A 16,394-nucleotide genomic window follows, 5' to 3' on the forward strand; every position below is an offset into this window, starting at 1 on the left:
TTTTCCCCATCGTTGAGCTCAGCATTTGAGTAGCTACCCAAACGCAGAGCAGGTGCATAAGTCATGGAGATGGACTTAATTTCCAGTTGTGTTCCCAGTCCTCTAACACAGGTGTGTGCTCTCCAGGTCTCTCTACACTGTTTCAGCTACCTTTTCTTTATGTACATGCTTAGTGCCTCAGGAAACCTTTTTCCTCCCTCTCCTGGACTTTTCAAGCAACTGAAAGCAAGGGAAAGCTGGAGCTTCATGCCCTGATGTCCCCAAATAGGGGCAGTAATTTTACATCACGTCATTTCTGCAAGAGGGGGTTTGTGAGGATGGGTCTGTCCCCCTCGCACCCGCTGCCTACCCAGGGCTCAGCTCACCGCCTGGCAGCGATAGCCCGTTTAATGCTGGCTTCCCACTAGCTCTTGCTTGGAGTCTTCTCTGCTCTGACACTGTGCCGCTGTTTGCTTGCTGATCTGTAGCTCTGCAAAATTCCCAGTACCTGCTCCAAGAAGAGTGGCTATTTTTGCTTTTCAAGGTGAATAAGGTATCTTTAGTTTTCTTCTCTTCCAAGCAAGCACAAAATCAAGTTACATGAGAAATTTTTCTCTGTAGCTTTGTGAGCCCGATCTCGATTGGTGGTCTGAAAACTCCTGGGAGGTGGAAGCGGCACTTGTACGAATGCGGTTTGGCAGCACAGGGCACTGTGATGGAGCCGCATCCTCTGCAGCAGGCAGGGCTGGGGTCAGGATGCTCTGCTCCACGGGACGGTCCAGTGTGCAGCTGGGACTCGGGCACAGGCCAAGGGAGATGCGGGCGCTGAAGGAGCTGGCTGGAAAGACACTGGGAGCACTGAGGCCAGCAGGCCCGATTCTGACTTTGAGCCCTGTTTTTTTTGGTTTTGTTTTTTTTAAATGAACTTGGATCATAAGAGGATTTTCTCTCTTTGCAATAAACAAGGATTGTATGAAATACCTCATATCTGGTGGTCTCTGCAGAGGGTTCAGTGTGTGCCTCTTAAGGAAATGTGGTGGTGGTTTGCTTTTCTCCTGTTGTCACGTCTTCCTTCAATTATGGGATAAATATTAATACCACAACCACCCACTAAACAGGCGCTGCCTGCCATGTCTTATCATCCCGTCCCTGGGCCGTTGGAACAACTTTACAACACCCTTAAGTTTAAAACAAACACATGCGAAAACCAGTCCCTTTGGATATATTAGAGCTGACCAGCAAATGTGCATTTCATTACCTAAAATATGCTGGTAGACCCAGAAGAGCAAGTGAGCCAAAGGGAAGTAGACCTGTAAAAGGCTCTGGTACTGGGTAAAATAGGAAAAGTGGTTTTTTTTCCACCCCTCCCCTTTCTCTTCTTGATTTCTCCTGCTATGAATTCCTGGTTAAAGACTTGCATTTCTGAGGGAAACCCCGGGCGCCAAGCTGGAAGATGCATTGCACAGCCCAGGCACAGAAATGGCAGGGCAGGAGCAAACCAGCAGACGGTTAGAAGAATGTTGTGTGTTTTATTTGTATTTATTTTTTTTTCTTGAAGGTGTTGGTGCTTGGATCTGAGTGCCTGGAGTGGATAGCTGCTTGCTGTCGTCCCCCCATGTGGTTCAGAGCCCCGCCAAGGTCCTGCAGTGGGAGCGGAGCTTTTGCTGGGCTGGCATCCTGGGGGAATGTGGACAAGGGTGTTCCTCCTCTGGCTGGGGTAGATGGCACAGAAGGGCAGGGATGATGGGGCTGTGTGGACCTGCATGGCCTGGGGCCACAGAGCTTGGCACTGCCTGGGTCTGGCTCGTCCACCACCAGGAATCCACCGTTGGCACCTCCATACGCATGTCATCGGCAGGTACAGCTTCAAGGTCAGCCCCATCCATGGAGACATATCTCAGATGAGGACTGGTAAAGTTCTCCATTTATACTGCTTGGTACAAATTGCAGACATCAGGGCTTCCCTTTCATCACTTCTTGGTGGGCTTGGCAGGAAAAGTGGTAGCCTTTTCCAGTGGGATTTTGAAGGCGTCCATTAGTTTGCAGTGTTGATGATATCTTCGGGTGCGTGGAAGGATTTTGTCATCCAAGGCCAAGCCATGCAGTACAAGGATCCTATGTTGGCCCTGATGTGAAGGGGAGGCTGGGGCAGAGCTGATTTCCACAGGCTTCGAAGAGCCACACAGCAAGGAAGTGTGCAAAGAGTTATCCTCTTTTTTTTTTTTTTGAGAAATGTTTTGCTGTTGGATGACTGGCTTGTTGTTAATGTGGAGCAATGATTTTTATTCAGCAACGTCCACATATCCCACTGCTTCCTCTCCAAGAAAAACAAAGTGAGCTGTCTCACCAGTTCCACCAGACTGGTCTCACGGAGCAAAACCCGGCTGGTGGCTTCGTGCAGGGAGTGTTTTTGCATGCGAGAAGATGAGTCACCATCGGTTGCTTGGTCAACAGTAACTGTGTGCATTTTCTCTGTCTGTTTTTGGACAGTTTAAAAGAGGCATGCCAACTCTACCCCCTTTTTTAGATGAAAAAAGAGGTGGGGAACCCATACTTGGTCAAATTAAAGAAAATTCCACTATTCCAGGTAATACTAAAGAATGGTAGCAGCCGCACTTGTAAGCTCTAAAGTCAGTTCTTCATCAGTGGACATCTCTCTGCCCTCTGTCTCCAGTTCCTGGGGCTCTCTGTTGTCATCACTGCAGTGTCCACACCAGATACTTCATGCTTCATAATTAATATACTTTCTTACAATTTTGTCTTCCAGGCTAAAAAGGAATAGTATAAGCTGGATGTTAGTCTGAAAGAAAAATGTTGTCACTCTGTTAACAGCTGTGGTGGAGTGCTTGTACTGCAGGCTGGGGAAGCAGCAGCTCCCTCCCTTCATCCCCCCCTCTGCCGGGATTTGCAGCGATGCCGACAGCCCGAAGTGAAGTTAGTGGTTGGGTTTTCATCTTCTTTTACCAAAGGGCAAACTCTCTGAAGTGGCAAAGGACCTGCTGAGCTGAGTAGCCAGGTCCCTGCAGATGGGATGTTCTCTGTGTTACAGGGAAAGGTGGGTTTTGGTCACAATTAGGGAAAAACTGCAGATGAGAGTGGTGATGGGGGGAGCACCTTGCGAGGGCTTCAGGAGAGGCAAAATAAAAGCCCCTGCTGCGGGTGTGTGCGCATGATGGAGGGGTGCAAACAAGCAAGTCAAGTATCCCAGTCCCTTCCCATCCCTGTGTCCCAGGGCTCCTGGTGCCAGCCTCCCCAGTGGTAGTTTCACTGCCCCATGCTCTGTGTCCTTCCACTCGTTGCCCTCTCTCTCTCCTGCTTCCCTTGGGAGTTTCTCAATTGCTTAATCATTTAATGCAGGTGCGGAGTGTGGGGTGAAGCCTGACCCATATTGCTAGTTTCCCAGGTTGTCCTTGGCATGCTTGACCTTTCCTCATCCCTTCTCTGTGCTACCTGATGCGTGGTGCTGGCCATGGAGAGGACTTCCCATTCCCCGTGGCCAGGGCTTTCTGCGTGTGTCGGTGCTTCGTATTTTAAGAGAAGTGTATCCAGACCTTTGTCCATGAATATTAATGCTCCTCATAGTGACTACCTGGATTACTTTGTGCATCATTTTCCTGGGACCAGGGAGAACAAGGGCTCGTCCCAGCCACCCTCCGTGAGCTCGAAGGGCTGTCTTACCTTCCTGCGCTTTGCTGACCAGGCAGTCCCCCCCGTTAGGGCATGGTGTGAGCTGGGGGGGCTCACTCTGCACCCGAACCCTGCGCTGCTGTGGAGCTAGGCTGCCCGGACACTTAGTCTGATGGGGGGTGGCAGACTTTATATCTCTATAATGTCACATCCTAAAATGTACGAGGCGATATGCCTGATGACTGGAGAAATGCAGAAGTCTGGCCGATGGGAGTCAGATAGATTCCTGTTTAAGACAAAAACGTTTTACAGCTGCAATTAGTCCTCGTTCTTCCTCTCTTGCAACCTGATTGATGCTGTGACACCGTAGCCAGGCCACACACAGGTACCGTGTGCGTGGGGCTCCCCTCGCAGTCCCCCGGCTCTGCCAAGACTCTGGCAGGGCATGGCCATGGGGGCTGGGGAGGGCTGCAGGGACAGAGGTTGTGCATCCCTTCTCCCCACTTTTTCTCTTAATTTCCCTGTGGTCTTCTCCCTCCAGCACCATTGGGACACTGCCAGGCTCGGCTGGGTGTGATGCTGGGGGGGGTCAGGATGTGCTCAGGGTTTGAGCAACCCCCCAGCTGAAACACTGCGAGTTTGGGGGTGCTCGCTCTGCTCCCCTCTCTCAGCTGCCAGTGCCTGATCCAGGAAAGGTTGACGGTCGTGCAGTCCTGGTTAGCAGGAGGTGGCGTGTCTTTGTCCGGGGTAGGACAGCAGTCTGGTCCCAACTCAGGGGCCCTAGGAAGACAGTAAATGTCAGTCTCTGAGCTGCTGATGGAACAGCCCAGTTCTCAGCCCTTTCTTGGTGTGGAGAGATGGAATCGCAGCATCCTTGCATGGCCTTTGCAGTTGGTGACAAATTAGTGGTGCCAGCTTGAAAGCAGGTGTTTTGCTTTCATCTCCCATGAGGTGGGGATCCTGGTGCCTTTCCACTGTTGGGATCTCCAAGAAATTTAGGGATGCAACCCAAGACAAAATGTTTTGCTGCAGATTGAGTAAGGTGAAGGGGGGAGCAGGTTTCAGAGGGAGAGCGGACAGCGGGAAGGGCCATGAGGTCGTGAGCCACAATAGTAAAGGTTTAAGAGAAAATGAGGTCTTTGGGGAGAGCTGCGGACATGAGCTGACGTTTAAGTAGTGGAGGTCAAGAAAAAAACCTTCCCTAGGGGCAGATCATCCTGTAAATGCTACTGCAGGGCTGCCTGGACCCTGTGTGTGAAACAGACAGTGCTTTTGGCCACCGCGCAGAGATGCTGAACCAGATGGGTGGGCATCCCGTGTTGTCCTGTCCTGGGGATTTTGGATTTCTCCCTTTCTGGGGAGGCATTTGCTTCGAAGATCCAGTAGGATAAATTGCATCTGTGCCATTGCGTTCCCCCTGCCTCATCCCCCTTTGAAGCGCATGTGCTCTTGCTGCCGATTGCCCTGAGGATAGGCATCAGCATGTGGCCCTTCGCTGTCTGCTGGGACCCTGCTGCTCCGGATTGCTAAGGGGCAGGCTGAGGGGGGGCCCATGGTCTTGCTTTTTTTCCCTTCCCAGGAGGTATTTCTCCTCCCTGCATCGTCTTGGTGTCTGGGAGCCAGCGGTGTGAGAAACAGAAGGGGTTCTGCTCCGTTTTAATGTGTTGCCCCAAACTCACTGTGCACCCCGAGGTCGCTGGTGTGCCTGGTCACCCTGAAGCTGGTGCTTCTGTCGCCATTCTCCCATGCCTTTGCACTGGGGGTATGGCTGAGGCTCCTCCAGGTCATGGTGACAGCAACTGGGATTTTTTTGGCTTTTCCCTTTGGAGGCGAAGGAGATGCTGAGCAGTGCCAAGGCAGCACAGCCTACCCCTATTATGAGAGTAAGCCCAGGCCTTTGGCTTTCTCTACAGAGGATGAATCTTTGGAGAGAGAGAGACTGGCTAGGTAAAGCTATGAGCTTCTCATGATGTGCAGTTGGCACACAGCATGAGCAGGATGGGCCATGATCTACACTAGCATCTGCGGCATGCCTGGTGGTGTGGGCTTGTGGGAGAAGAAGACTTGCTGGATCTTGTTTGGAGGTCCTGCATGGGGGCTGCAAGCGGTCCAACCCGAACACCGATAGCTATGTGTGAAAAACATACCAGTATGTTTTCAGTTGTGTGAGTGGGATGTATTTAATTTGCTTTGTTTTAATTTGTAAGGCTTTGGACGGGCACGCTGCTTATCTGTGGTGAAGCTGCCTGGCGCAGGTGGGTTTTAGCTGTGATGGCTGAGAATCAGGCCACTGTTGTTGGGCACATATAAACCTGTGTATCAGCACAAGTGGCAATAAATTGTTATTTCACGGTGGGCTGCGAAGGGTCCCCAGGTCAGTGCTAGCTGTGTTTGTTAAAATGAACGTGTGTAATCCAGGATGTAAAATCCCTGATAAACTGCTTTTTAATGTTCACCTGCAGGATGCTATAAGGTGGTGATCTGCATACGTTAGCAGGTTTCTTTACTTCACTTCTTTTCTGCATTCCTCAAAATGAATTAATTTGACTCATAATATACGTCTCAGTATATACCTTAACCTAAAACCTCCAAACTTCCTAATTTAGCAATGTGTACACTGGTGCAAGTATCAATGACGATCGAGCTATTGGTTTTGGGTGGCCCCGTGTGCGTCTGGCGGTGGCTTGGTCTGGCTTGGCTGGTCCCAGAGCCGCACCAGGGGCTTTCCCTGTGTCAGCAGGAGGTGCTGTGCTCTTTCTTTTGCTTTTAGAATTTTAGGATTTCAAGTGTGGGGGTGTTCAGAAGCAGAATTTATGGTTATTTTTTTCCTGTCTGTGGAGTAGTTGTGCCAAAACATATTGGGTGGAAGTGGGAGGAAAATGGAGACTGGGTTACTTCCCCGAAATAACACTTAGATGGAGGGCAGAGCCTGGAGATGGAGGATGCCCTGTGCCCTCCTTTGCTGTGGAGCAAAGGAGTTTTGTAGAGGAGCGGTGGGACTGAGGGAAGGAGAACAAGTCCAACGGCCTGTGAGGCTCAGCGAGGGTCCCCAGCCAGCATTCAGGGCTGCAGGCTCGGATCTAGGACCAGGCATCGCATCGATGCAATTGATGGAGGGTTTTTCAAATGATTTGAGCCACAGTGATGGGGAGAGACTTTGGCAGCTCGAGCTTGCTGCTGGAAGCCCTTGCCATTACTTCAGACACGTCGCATCCATTTTTTCCCTTGCCATCTTCGCTCCAGTCATGCTGGGACCACTGCACTGCGTGGGCAGAGCCTCCTCAGGCACATTCTCATCAGCTGGCTTTTCTGTGGCCTTTTACCCTTTTCCTGTGTGCAGTGGTAGAAAGGGAAAGGTTTAAACCACTAAACCAGTCTGTGCAACAAATAGTCCTTCTTTCTTCTTGTTCTCTCTTTTCATGTCCTTCAGCCGTCCAACAAGTACCTTCCATCTGCCAGCCCGTTTCAGGGCGCTGGGCTGGTCCGTATGCTGGGAGGAAGACGCCTGCATTGGAGGAACAATGCTGTTTTCTTTTCTGCAGTCCTGCAGCAGCTGGTCTGATTAGTTCAAGTCACCACAAATTGGTATAGATCGGCTAATGTTGAACTTGGGCTTGTAATCTGGCTACTCATATCAGCATCCCCCAAATATTGCTGTTTTTACTGGAAAAGGTATTTTAGAAGGAGCACAGAATGCCCCTGTGCTGGTGCACTGACCTCGTCTTTCCCAAAGGGGTGGGACGAGCGTCATGGCAAAGAGTTAGACTTGCATATAGCAAAAGGCCCTCTCCTGCTTGACCCAGTGGTCTCAGAAGCACAGCTGTGGGGCTTGTGTGCCTCCTGGGCTTGCAGCAGGGCCATTGGCATCCTGCTTCTGCCAGTGGTAGGATGCACACACGAGCAGGTGAAGGACTTGCAGTGGATGTGATTTTTGGAAGCTGGATCCTCCTTTGAGGATACGGGAGCCGGTATAGCAGCACAGATCTTGCCGGCTTCAATACACGCCGCTTGGAGAAGCGTGCAAGCTGCCTGGGTAACTGAGGAATGGCCCTCAATACCCTCTGTGCTGGCTGGGAGAGGTAGCCAGGTACCGGTGTCTGCTGAGACACGTTGCTTAGTATATTTTAGCTGAGGAGCCCATGGTAATTGAGTCTCATATTGCTCAAGCCAGGTAGGTCACTGCTAATATTATTCAATAGATGAAATCCAGAAAGGCTAACAGACTTTCCTGATTTTGCACCCAGATAGTGACAGATAGGGCATTGTAATAAAAGTTCAGCAGTTTTTTTTATCATGTGATTCTCAGGAGGGCTGTTTTCATTAACTGCCGGCCTGCACCCAGAAAGCAGCCTAGCCCCTGTGCTTGGGGAGGGCTCCTGAAGCCCAGGAGACACGCTAGAAGCAATACCCAAATACACGTGTGCACTTAAACCCAATTCCAAAGCTGATGCCAGGAGGCTTTTTGGAGGAGAGGGCTGGGCAGGGGATCAGGCTCAGGACACCGGTCCCATGGACCATGCGTGGCTGTAGCCCTGGTCTACACCATACCCTGCAGGTGTCTTCTGCCTGCAGCGTCCCCATTCTCTTCTCCCCAGTCCCACCAAATTTTAGTTATTTTCTGTGAGGAACAAAGTGCCCTACTTTAGAGCCTTCCCAAACCTCCTGTTGGGATTAGGACCCTGCATTTCCTCTTACGAAAGTGGAAGGGATGTAATTTTCCACGGGCTGTAGTTTTCCACAAAATCGCTGTCCCTGCACAAGGTGGTGTCTCAGCAGTCTCTTCCTGGGTCTCCCTTCCCACACGCCATCACTTCTCATGTTTTAACATTTTTGCATCCATTTTTGCATCTCCTGCCATCCACTCGTCCTTGCTCTGGGCAGAGAAGATGAAGCTGTAGGTGCAGCGACAACAAGGAAAGGTGGAGGTCCTTGTGCCTGGCCTGTTGCTTGAGGTTTTTTCCCCAGCAAATAAACTGCATGCAGGTAGTGCGTGCCCTGTTACAGTTGCAGGAGCTGGGGCAGAATAGAGAAGGGATTTCTTCAAGGGATACCTGTGACGAAAACCAGTCTGGAGCCTCTGTCCCCTGCTCCGTGCACTGGGCTGTGCTGCCCAGATGTTGTCATCCCTCACTGGGGGACATGAGCTCAGTATCTTGCCTGAGACCACACGTACAGAGAGACCAGACTCAAAGTCTCCAGGTGCTCCGGATCCAAGTTTGACTCACCAGTCTGTGCTGCCTGGGGGTACTTCCCTCTGTGAATATATAGTGGTTTTAATTAATCATCCTCCTGTAGAAACTGTGTATGTAGCTGCTTGTGTTAGCGAGCGTGTGCGTGGGGTAGCTGTGTCTCCGTGGGTGTGTTATCCTACATAAATATCTTTCTATAAATAAACAGATAAAGGGATTGCTGCTACGGGACGTCCCTGCAAACAAGCTCTCAGTATGTCTGCAAACCCTCTCGTATAAATAACCTAATTCAACAAATAAAGGGCTAAGTGGCCCATCTGGGGATGGGTGTGCTGTGCCTTTGAAGGGAAACTGGGGAATGGTGGAGCAGGCGGGTTCCTCCAGCGCCTGCAGTCGGGCGTTGAGCCTCCCTCCTTGCCCCGGGCATGCTGGGGTGGCCGCAGGGTTTTTCCACAGCGGCATTGGGCTCCAGTGGTGGCTCTGCCTCTGGTGGCACAATGGCTCAGGCAGATCAGAGCAGGCATGCGATAGCGTTGTGCAGGGAGAAAGGACTTCTGGTGTTCTGCTTTGCTAGATAAGGAGCTGGTTTGTTGGGCTTGCTGCTCCTGTTCCCACTGCCCCAGCTCTCAAGGGATGCAGCAGTGGCTGTGACTCAGGGAGCTGGGCTGCCAGCAAGCGCCCAGCTCAGGTCTGGATGGGAAGCCCAGTGCTGGGGCTGCCTGGGGGCACAAAGGTAGCTCTGCTCCCAGTTGTGACTGTGGCTGGTGAATCAGGAGAGAGCCAGCTCACAGCACCCAAGGGAAACCCAATTTGGCTTTGAGAAGCAGAGCTGAACTTGAAGAGATGACAGTATGGGGTTGCTTCAGAAAGGCAGAATGGAGATACCCAGTTCTGGAGAGGGCCAGGCTGCTCCTGTGTTTCCCCCTGTTCAGTGCAGGTGTTTGTGCCACTGCAAAATGGAAATGATGCCCGAAGGCAGAGCCTGGGCACTGGTGCAGGACAGCTGCTTCCCAGCCTGGGCCCGGAGAGCCATGATGTCCTGGTGGCTCCTCCTGAAAGGACTGAAGATCACTAAGTGGAAGCCAACCAGCCTGTTTAACAAAAAAAAATCTGTGTGGGACAGGGCCTGCCACGGATGGCTCTTGGCTTTGCAGGGGAAAGCTATAATATGCTGGTGGAGTCAGAGAGGGGATTTGGATGAGGGAAGGTGGGAAGAGAACAGGGAAAAGGAGGAAGGAGTGTGAGAGAGCAGAGTCCCAGGGCAGGAGGAGGACAGGAGCAGAGAGGGGCTGGGGGTGAGCAGGAGGAGCACCCCGCATCTGGGACCCCCCGATATGGGCTCCCATCACTTCTCTAGTGCCAGTTGTCATTGCATCTCTGGTGTTGGGGGTTTGCAGCTCTGAACTGCCCCATCGCCTCCCAGGCTGGTTCAGTCGCTGCTCAACAAGAGGGGCTGCCGCAGCAGCCCAGCCCCTCTTCCATTTACAGGGGCACAGCTGGGACCTCTCGCAACTTGAAGCTCCCTGCAGAGAGTTGTTTACACCCCTGTTCGCAACTTGTGTGCCTGTCTGTCTGTACGCTGGGGAGCACTCTTGCCTCTCTGTGCACATCCCGTTGGAGATGCTTGGAGCGTGTGTGCTGTGCAGCACGCTCAGGAGTCACGGGGAGACCTTCCCATCAGTAGTGCAGCTTTCCTCCCACTGTTCACCGACTCAGTTAGAAGCGATTTTGTGGACAAGCTGCAATTTCAGTTTGTAACCGTGATTTATCAGCAGCTCCGCGGGCTGGAGTTGCTCCATCAAATGCTTTTCTCCAGCTGAGTGTGTTTGTTTCGGGGCAGAGAGAAGAGCTGATGTTAAGGTAGGGAGTGAGCTGTGCAGCTAGATGCTCATAGAACATTTTGAAGATATCTTATGCAGAGCAACTGTTTCATTTCAAGACTCTGCGTGCTCAATGTGAACAAGTGAAGAGTTGCTTTGACTCCCCTGCTTTTTGTGGGTGAAGCTTTCAGCAATAAAAATGCCCCTTTTTCTTTCTCCCTTCTCAAGAGAGAGAGGAAGGAAGGAAGGTCAGGATGATCACCAGTGCACACAAGTGGTCGTGGAGCAAAAGCACCTCTTTGAAATTGTTCATGGACTTGTTTTCTTTGCTGGAGCTGCAGAGCTTCCCTGTGAGCCTGGTGGCACTCGGGTGCCTCGACACAGCAATGCTCTTGCTTGTTTTAACACCTGCCCCTTCCCGAGCTGCCCCCTAGGGCCCTGTTTCAGAGGTGGCTGTCTTCACCCTGTGGCAAGTCTGGATGTGGAGTGGGTTTAGGCTGGCGTGGACCACCCCTGCCCCGGCTGGCAAAAGGCAGGCGCTGGGCTCCATCTCCCCAGGCTGCTCCCGGCCGAGAAGGATGTTTTTCTTCTGTGGGTGTGCTTTTCTGCCTGAAAAAAGATGCAGTGAAGGTAGAAATGCTAAATTAAAACTATCCATGGCTTATGGCTAACTGGTTTGACTTTGCCTAGGCTCAGCAGAGGAGCGCTTCTCAAGCTGGGCACAGGTCCAGGCTGGGGGACGGTGACCACAGGCATCGCCACCCCCACTGTGCCTGAGTGGGCGTGTGGCAGCTGGCTCTACCCTGGTTAAAGCAAAGGCATGAGATTGAAAGGGCTCTGACCTGCTGGTTGGTGAGCTGGGATGAAAGCAGCAGTCTTGGGCTTGCCACCCAACAGCTGCCATCTGAGGTTGTGGTTATCTACTGATGGAAAAATGCTTCCTTGCAGCTTCGGGAGAGCAAGCGGGAGGGTCAGCTTGCTCTTTTTAATGTGTTTCTAAGCACACATAGGAGATACAAATTTGCACGCTCTTCAAACAGTGGAGAGAAGGGGGTAGGATGTTTTTTCCTCTGCCAGTGCCATTCATGGCACGGAGGACCAGCTTCTGTGCCCATCTGCTAGTGCCAGCGATGCGGAGGAGCCAAGTGGTTTATGCTGTCCGGAGTCGGATGCAGGGGTCTGGGACCTGATGCTCTCCATTCCTGGAGTTTTCCAAATGCCATTCAGCTTTCAGTGCCTGTTCTGGGTACCTTTTGAAGAAGGTCAGCGAACAGAGTGTGCACGCCCGTGTCTTAAACTAATGCACAGTATGTGGTCTCTGGTGCAGCAGCACAGCTGAGCCTGTGCGTAGCAGCAAGTACAAAAGTACTTTGGTTGTGCCCAAGGAGATGAGAAACCTCCCCAGTGTCCACTCACAGAGGGGCAGCGACGGGCTGGCCAGCAGCAGGGGCTGGGAGAGGTCTGCTTGGGAGAGGTCTCGGGGTTCCTGTGCTTCCCGAGACCGGCAGCCCTTTCTCTTACCCCACAGTATTCACTGGTTGCTCCATTTGATACTCGCTGTTTTTCAGCCCCCACGTTTTGGGGAACATCTAATGACAGCGGACCTTGGTGGGACCAGAGGCTGAGGGTAGACGGCAGTCCGTGGGTCTCGGTGAAATGCTGAGCGTGAATGGATGGGACACAAAGCATGCTGGAAGCCCTGGAGAGCTCTAATTGCGATATTTGGAGCTGTCGTAAGCTGATCAAAACCAGAGTATCTGCGTTCATCAGATATCTTAAAGGGACCTTCTCACTTCCTTGGGACGTTATTATGAGGCTGTGACTGCCACGTCCTCATCTGATCCAGAAGGAGGTAGCTCTGAGCTGAGAGGAGTAAGGGGTGGGAATGAGCAGCCGTGGGGAAAAGTGCTGGTGGTCCCGTTCAGCGCTACCGCTCAGAGGTGTTCCTGCTGGCCCGAGGGAGTGGCACGGTGTTAAATATCGTTTTAATGTGGACAGCATTCCCCTAAATGAAGCAGAACGCAATATGAGATGAATCAAAACTGTGCTAATGGTGGAAAATGTACATGGCTTTTAAAAACTAATATTACTGTGGGACTCAGTCAGTGTGTCACAGGAGACCTTGAAAGGTTGGCCCTTTGCTCAGCTGAAGAAGACAGGAGAAACACTCCCGGCTGCTGAAGTGTCACCTGTTGAACTTACGGTGGTGGGGCAGAAGAGGGAGGGAGAGGAGCAGTGGAGAGGTTTGCCTGAGGGACACACAACCCATGCTGCCCTTCGATCAGCAGCGATGCAGAAAAGGGAATGGGGGAGAGGGGAGGGAGACATCTTCTATCGCCATCGTTGTGTGGGGTAAAGGGAAAGTCAGGCTTTCCCCCTCCTTTAGAGTACCCCCACCCCCTGGAATTAAACACTGGCTTTAAGAGGAGAGTAAAAAATAATGAGGACATGGATAGATGGTTTCTTTTTATCTCTACAGCTGAAGAGATAAATGTGACATTAATTATGTGACACAGCTTTGAAAATCATTATATATCTCTGTTTTTTTTAAGAGGGGGTTTCAGATTTCTGTCTGGGACTAATAAAGAAGGACAATTTTTAAAGAACTTTAAAGATGATCTGTAGGGAGAGAGTTTGCTGTCTTAATTTTCTTTTCTGTAAATGAAGCTTGTTCAGCTCTCCTGTCTCTTGCGTAGAGCGAGCGTGTGTCTGTTTGAAGGAGATGCTGAGAGAGGGAAAACCAGGGCGGCTTGTGAAGTTTAACAGGAGAATATGGGCTTTTGGATGGGTGGGGGGTGAGATGGGGCCGCGGGAGGGGGAAGCGTTGAACTCTGCACCCCTCTGTCCCGAGGAGAGAGGAAATTAGAACAGTTAGCATCACTGAGTAAGCAGTTTGCATGTTTTTCTCGAGGTCTGCAGGCATCTGCCTCCTGAGCTTGGTTGCGATAGAGTGGGCAGAGCATCTGGATGGGTGAAATTAAGGACAGAGTTTGAAGCAGTGGGTTAGTTGCCATCCGCATCCCGGCTGCAGGCTGGGTGGCTCCGCCGACCCTGCCCAGGGCTGACCGGAGGAGCTGGATGTTTTGCTCTGTGTGAAGCCTTGGTGGGGGCTGGTTTCTCCTCGAGGGCTTGGCTGGGTGTCCAGTTGCTTTGCTGTTCTGCAAAACTCACCCAGCGCTGCTAGCGAGTTCACCGATGGCCCATCTGATGCGCAGGTGAACACCCGGGAAGGTGCCTGTTGTGCAGAGCGTGGTTCCCTAGCTGGTGCTGGGGCTGTGCTGGTCAGGAAACATCTCAAAGACAAGTGGAGTTTCTCATCAACAAGTGGCTCACGGATCACTGGCCTGAGACTTTTTGCTTGCAATATCACATTGAAGGTTTCTGGTTGAGGGTGTTACTGGGTAGAAACAAACCCGAGAAGCCTTATTTGAGTTCACCTTCTCAACTGCGGGTCCAACACAATGAGGAGCTGCGGCAGGCCTGGGTTTAGCCCGGGCTTATGTGGGAGAGGGGTTGGAGCAGGAAGCCTCGTGTGAGTGCAGTGATGGTTGGGGGTTAGAGGGGATGCAAACTCACTACCCAAAGTCAAGATCTTCTTACAGCGGTCTGTTGGTGAGTATAAAAGCATGTGGCAGTAGGACAGGCGGGGGAGTTTGCTTGGGGTAGAGGGAAGAGGTGGAAAAGCGTGAGATCAATCCCTATCTGCGGTCAAGTCCTTGTGCCAGAGCCAAACTGGGGCCAGGGCTGTTTCGGGGGAGCAGGTGGCAGTGGAGTCTTGGGCACCCTCTGGAAGGAAGACTTGATCCACAGACAAAGAAGCTGGTTTTAAATAAATGTTTTGTAAATTTGGACTCCTTAAATGGGGAATTTCTGCAGATCACTTGGAGGATGCCATGGCAAGGTGTCTTGTGTCAGTAACTTTTGGTGTCAGGTAAAGGTGGAGCCCTGCAAGTGGGAGAGGAGCAACACCTGTGTGTTCACTCCTGTTTGCAGAAATCCAGCAGTTCTCCTGCTTTGTGGATCTTCGGGTTGCTAACCCAGGCAGGGTGTGTACAGCAGGGTTTTCAAGGGAGTAATAAGGGCTTTTTGTACCAAGAAGTGGTTGGAAATCCGTAAGCATTAGGTGGCTAGCTGCTGTAAGTGCTGCGAGGAAGCCCAGGCAGCCTGGTGCTTTCCTGGCCTCCTCCCCAGTGTTTGGCAGCTGGCTCAGGGGTCTTCTGGCAGCAGCCACAGGCACGGGGCTGCCTGCAGCGGAGACGGGCCCCAGGGCTGTAAACATGCCCTGCTTGAAAGCAGAAAACCGTGCGATTTGCCAGTGCCTGAGTCACTGGCTCGGTTTGCGGTGTGGCAGACGGTAGTGGCGCTAAGTGAGATTTCATTAGTCAGAACAAAACCGTATGGCCAGATGAAAGCCATGGTGGCTGTGGCTTTCGTAGTTCATTTGGGCTCTAGATGCATCTCTGTTTACCCTGTGTGTTTCTCCAGTGCGGCTGTGTTGGAGTTTGCAGCGGTGGCTAGTTATCTGGAGGAAATAGCTGGTCCATGTAGCTCCACTGTGAATTGGTGCCTGTGGCTCGGGAGAGCTCCAGCCTTGCAGTCGGCGCTGGATCTGTGTGGTGCCGGGGATGCACGCTGTGGGGCTCGACACCTTTTGTGCACTAGAGGCTGGGATCTGTAAACTGTATATCTGCAGGGCTCAAGCTTGCACGGTGTGATGCTTCTTAAAAATGAGCTTGCTGCATGGTATGCCAAAACTTTATTGAGGTTGAGCTTGATTCCTGCTTGGTATTCTGCCCCCACCACCTGAAGAGCAGCCTGCAGAGAGGGAATTGCCGTTTCGAAGGACAGAGCTTTCCAAAGTTTGTTACCGGCTTGATGCCTCGCTTACTGCTGCCGTTTTGGTGAGGAACCTGCTGCCCTGCGCTCTGCGTGGGGCCGTGGCCAGGGGAGCCGTGGGGCACCGCAGGTCCCACTCTGCAGCCAGGGCTGGTGGGGGGGATGTGGGAGCTCTGACTTTCTCCCACCCAGAGACCTGCCAGGCATCCATGGCCGTGCACCGCAGCTCATCTGCACAGGCAGAGCGGCTTTGCTGCTTGGTGTGAGCTCTGCCTTGAACGTGTCCTCCTGGCAGGAGGTTCCTCTCCTCTTTCTCAGTCTCTCTGTGCGATGGGCATTTCTCCTGGGCAAGCGGGTACCTGGGGTGAGGAGTGGAGAGGGCTCTCAGGTCACTGCTGCTGTGCCCATCAAAGACCATTTGCTGTCTCAGCTGGTGGCCTTGTGCCTTTGTGCTTTGCAGTCGCCATTGGGCATGGGCAGGGGGAGATGGGGAGCACAGAGATGTGGCAGTGAGGAGGATGGCATGGCAATGATGGCCACCGCGTGGAAAGGCAGCAGGGAAACATCCTTGTGAGAAAGGGGAGAGGAGGGAGGTTCCCGCTAGTGTCAGTGCCCTCCCCCTCCCTCCAGCACAAAATAAATTTTGGAAAGACATCCCAGAGAACGCTGCTGAGTTTGGGTGGGTTGGGTGTCTAAAGTACATGGTGGCTTTGTGATTTTTATAACATTCATCTGCACACTTGCTGATGAAAGGCTAATAACTCCCGTATGGGATTTCTCGAGGGGATTGCATCTTGCTACCAGAGATGGGCTGCAGGGAAAAGCCAGGCGGCTCAGACCCCTTCTGCCGGGGGGGATTTTTCTCCTGCCTCGTGCGTGATGGCTGGGAGTCTGATGCAGCCCTTGCCCATCAGAGCCTGTTGCATCTTCACGTCTTCCCAAG

At 52.1% G+C, this 16,394-nt stretch overlaps 1 protein-coding gene across 6 annotated transcripts in view; it reads left to right on the plus strand.

Annotated features, from left to right (window-relative positions):
• Positions 1 to 16,394, plus strand: part of LOC140658942 (ankyrin repeat and fibronectin type-III domain-containing protein 1-like) — a 260,543-nt gene that overhangs the window by 110,365 nt on the left and 133,784 nt on the right. Inside the window, exon 1 of one of the 6 annotated variants that reach the window (XM_072878034.1) lies at positions 2,937 to 3,034. The exons of the other annotated variants lie outside the window; for them this stretch is intronic. Within the exon in view, the coding sequence (XP_072734135.1) occupies positions 3,011 to 3,034 (24 nt within the window). The 5' untranslated portion in view covers positions 2,937 to 3,010. Of the gene's footprint in view, positions 1 to 2,936; positions 3,035 to 16,394 lie in introns of those variants that run through there. 6 annotated transcript variants of the gene reach the window in all.

The sequence above is a fragment of the Ciconia boyciana genome, chromosome 13 (genome assembly GCF_034638445.1).
Source record: "Ciconia boyciana chromosome 13, ASM3463844v1, whole genome shotgun sequence".
Classification (NCBI taxonomy): domain Eukaryota; kingdom Metazoa; phylum Chordata; class Aves; order Ciconiiformes; family Ciconiidae; genus Ciconia; species Ciconia boyciana.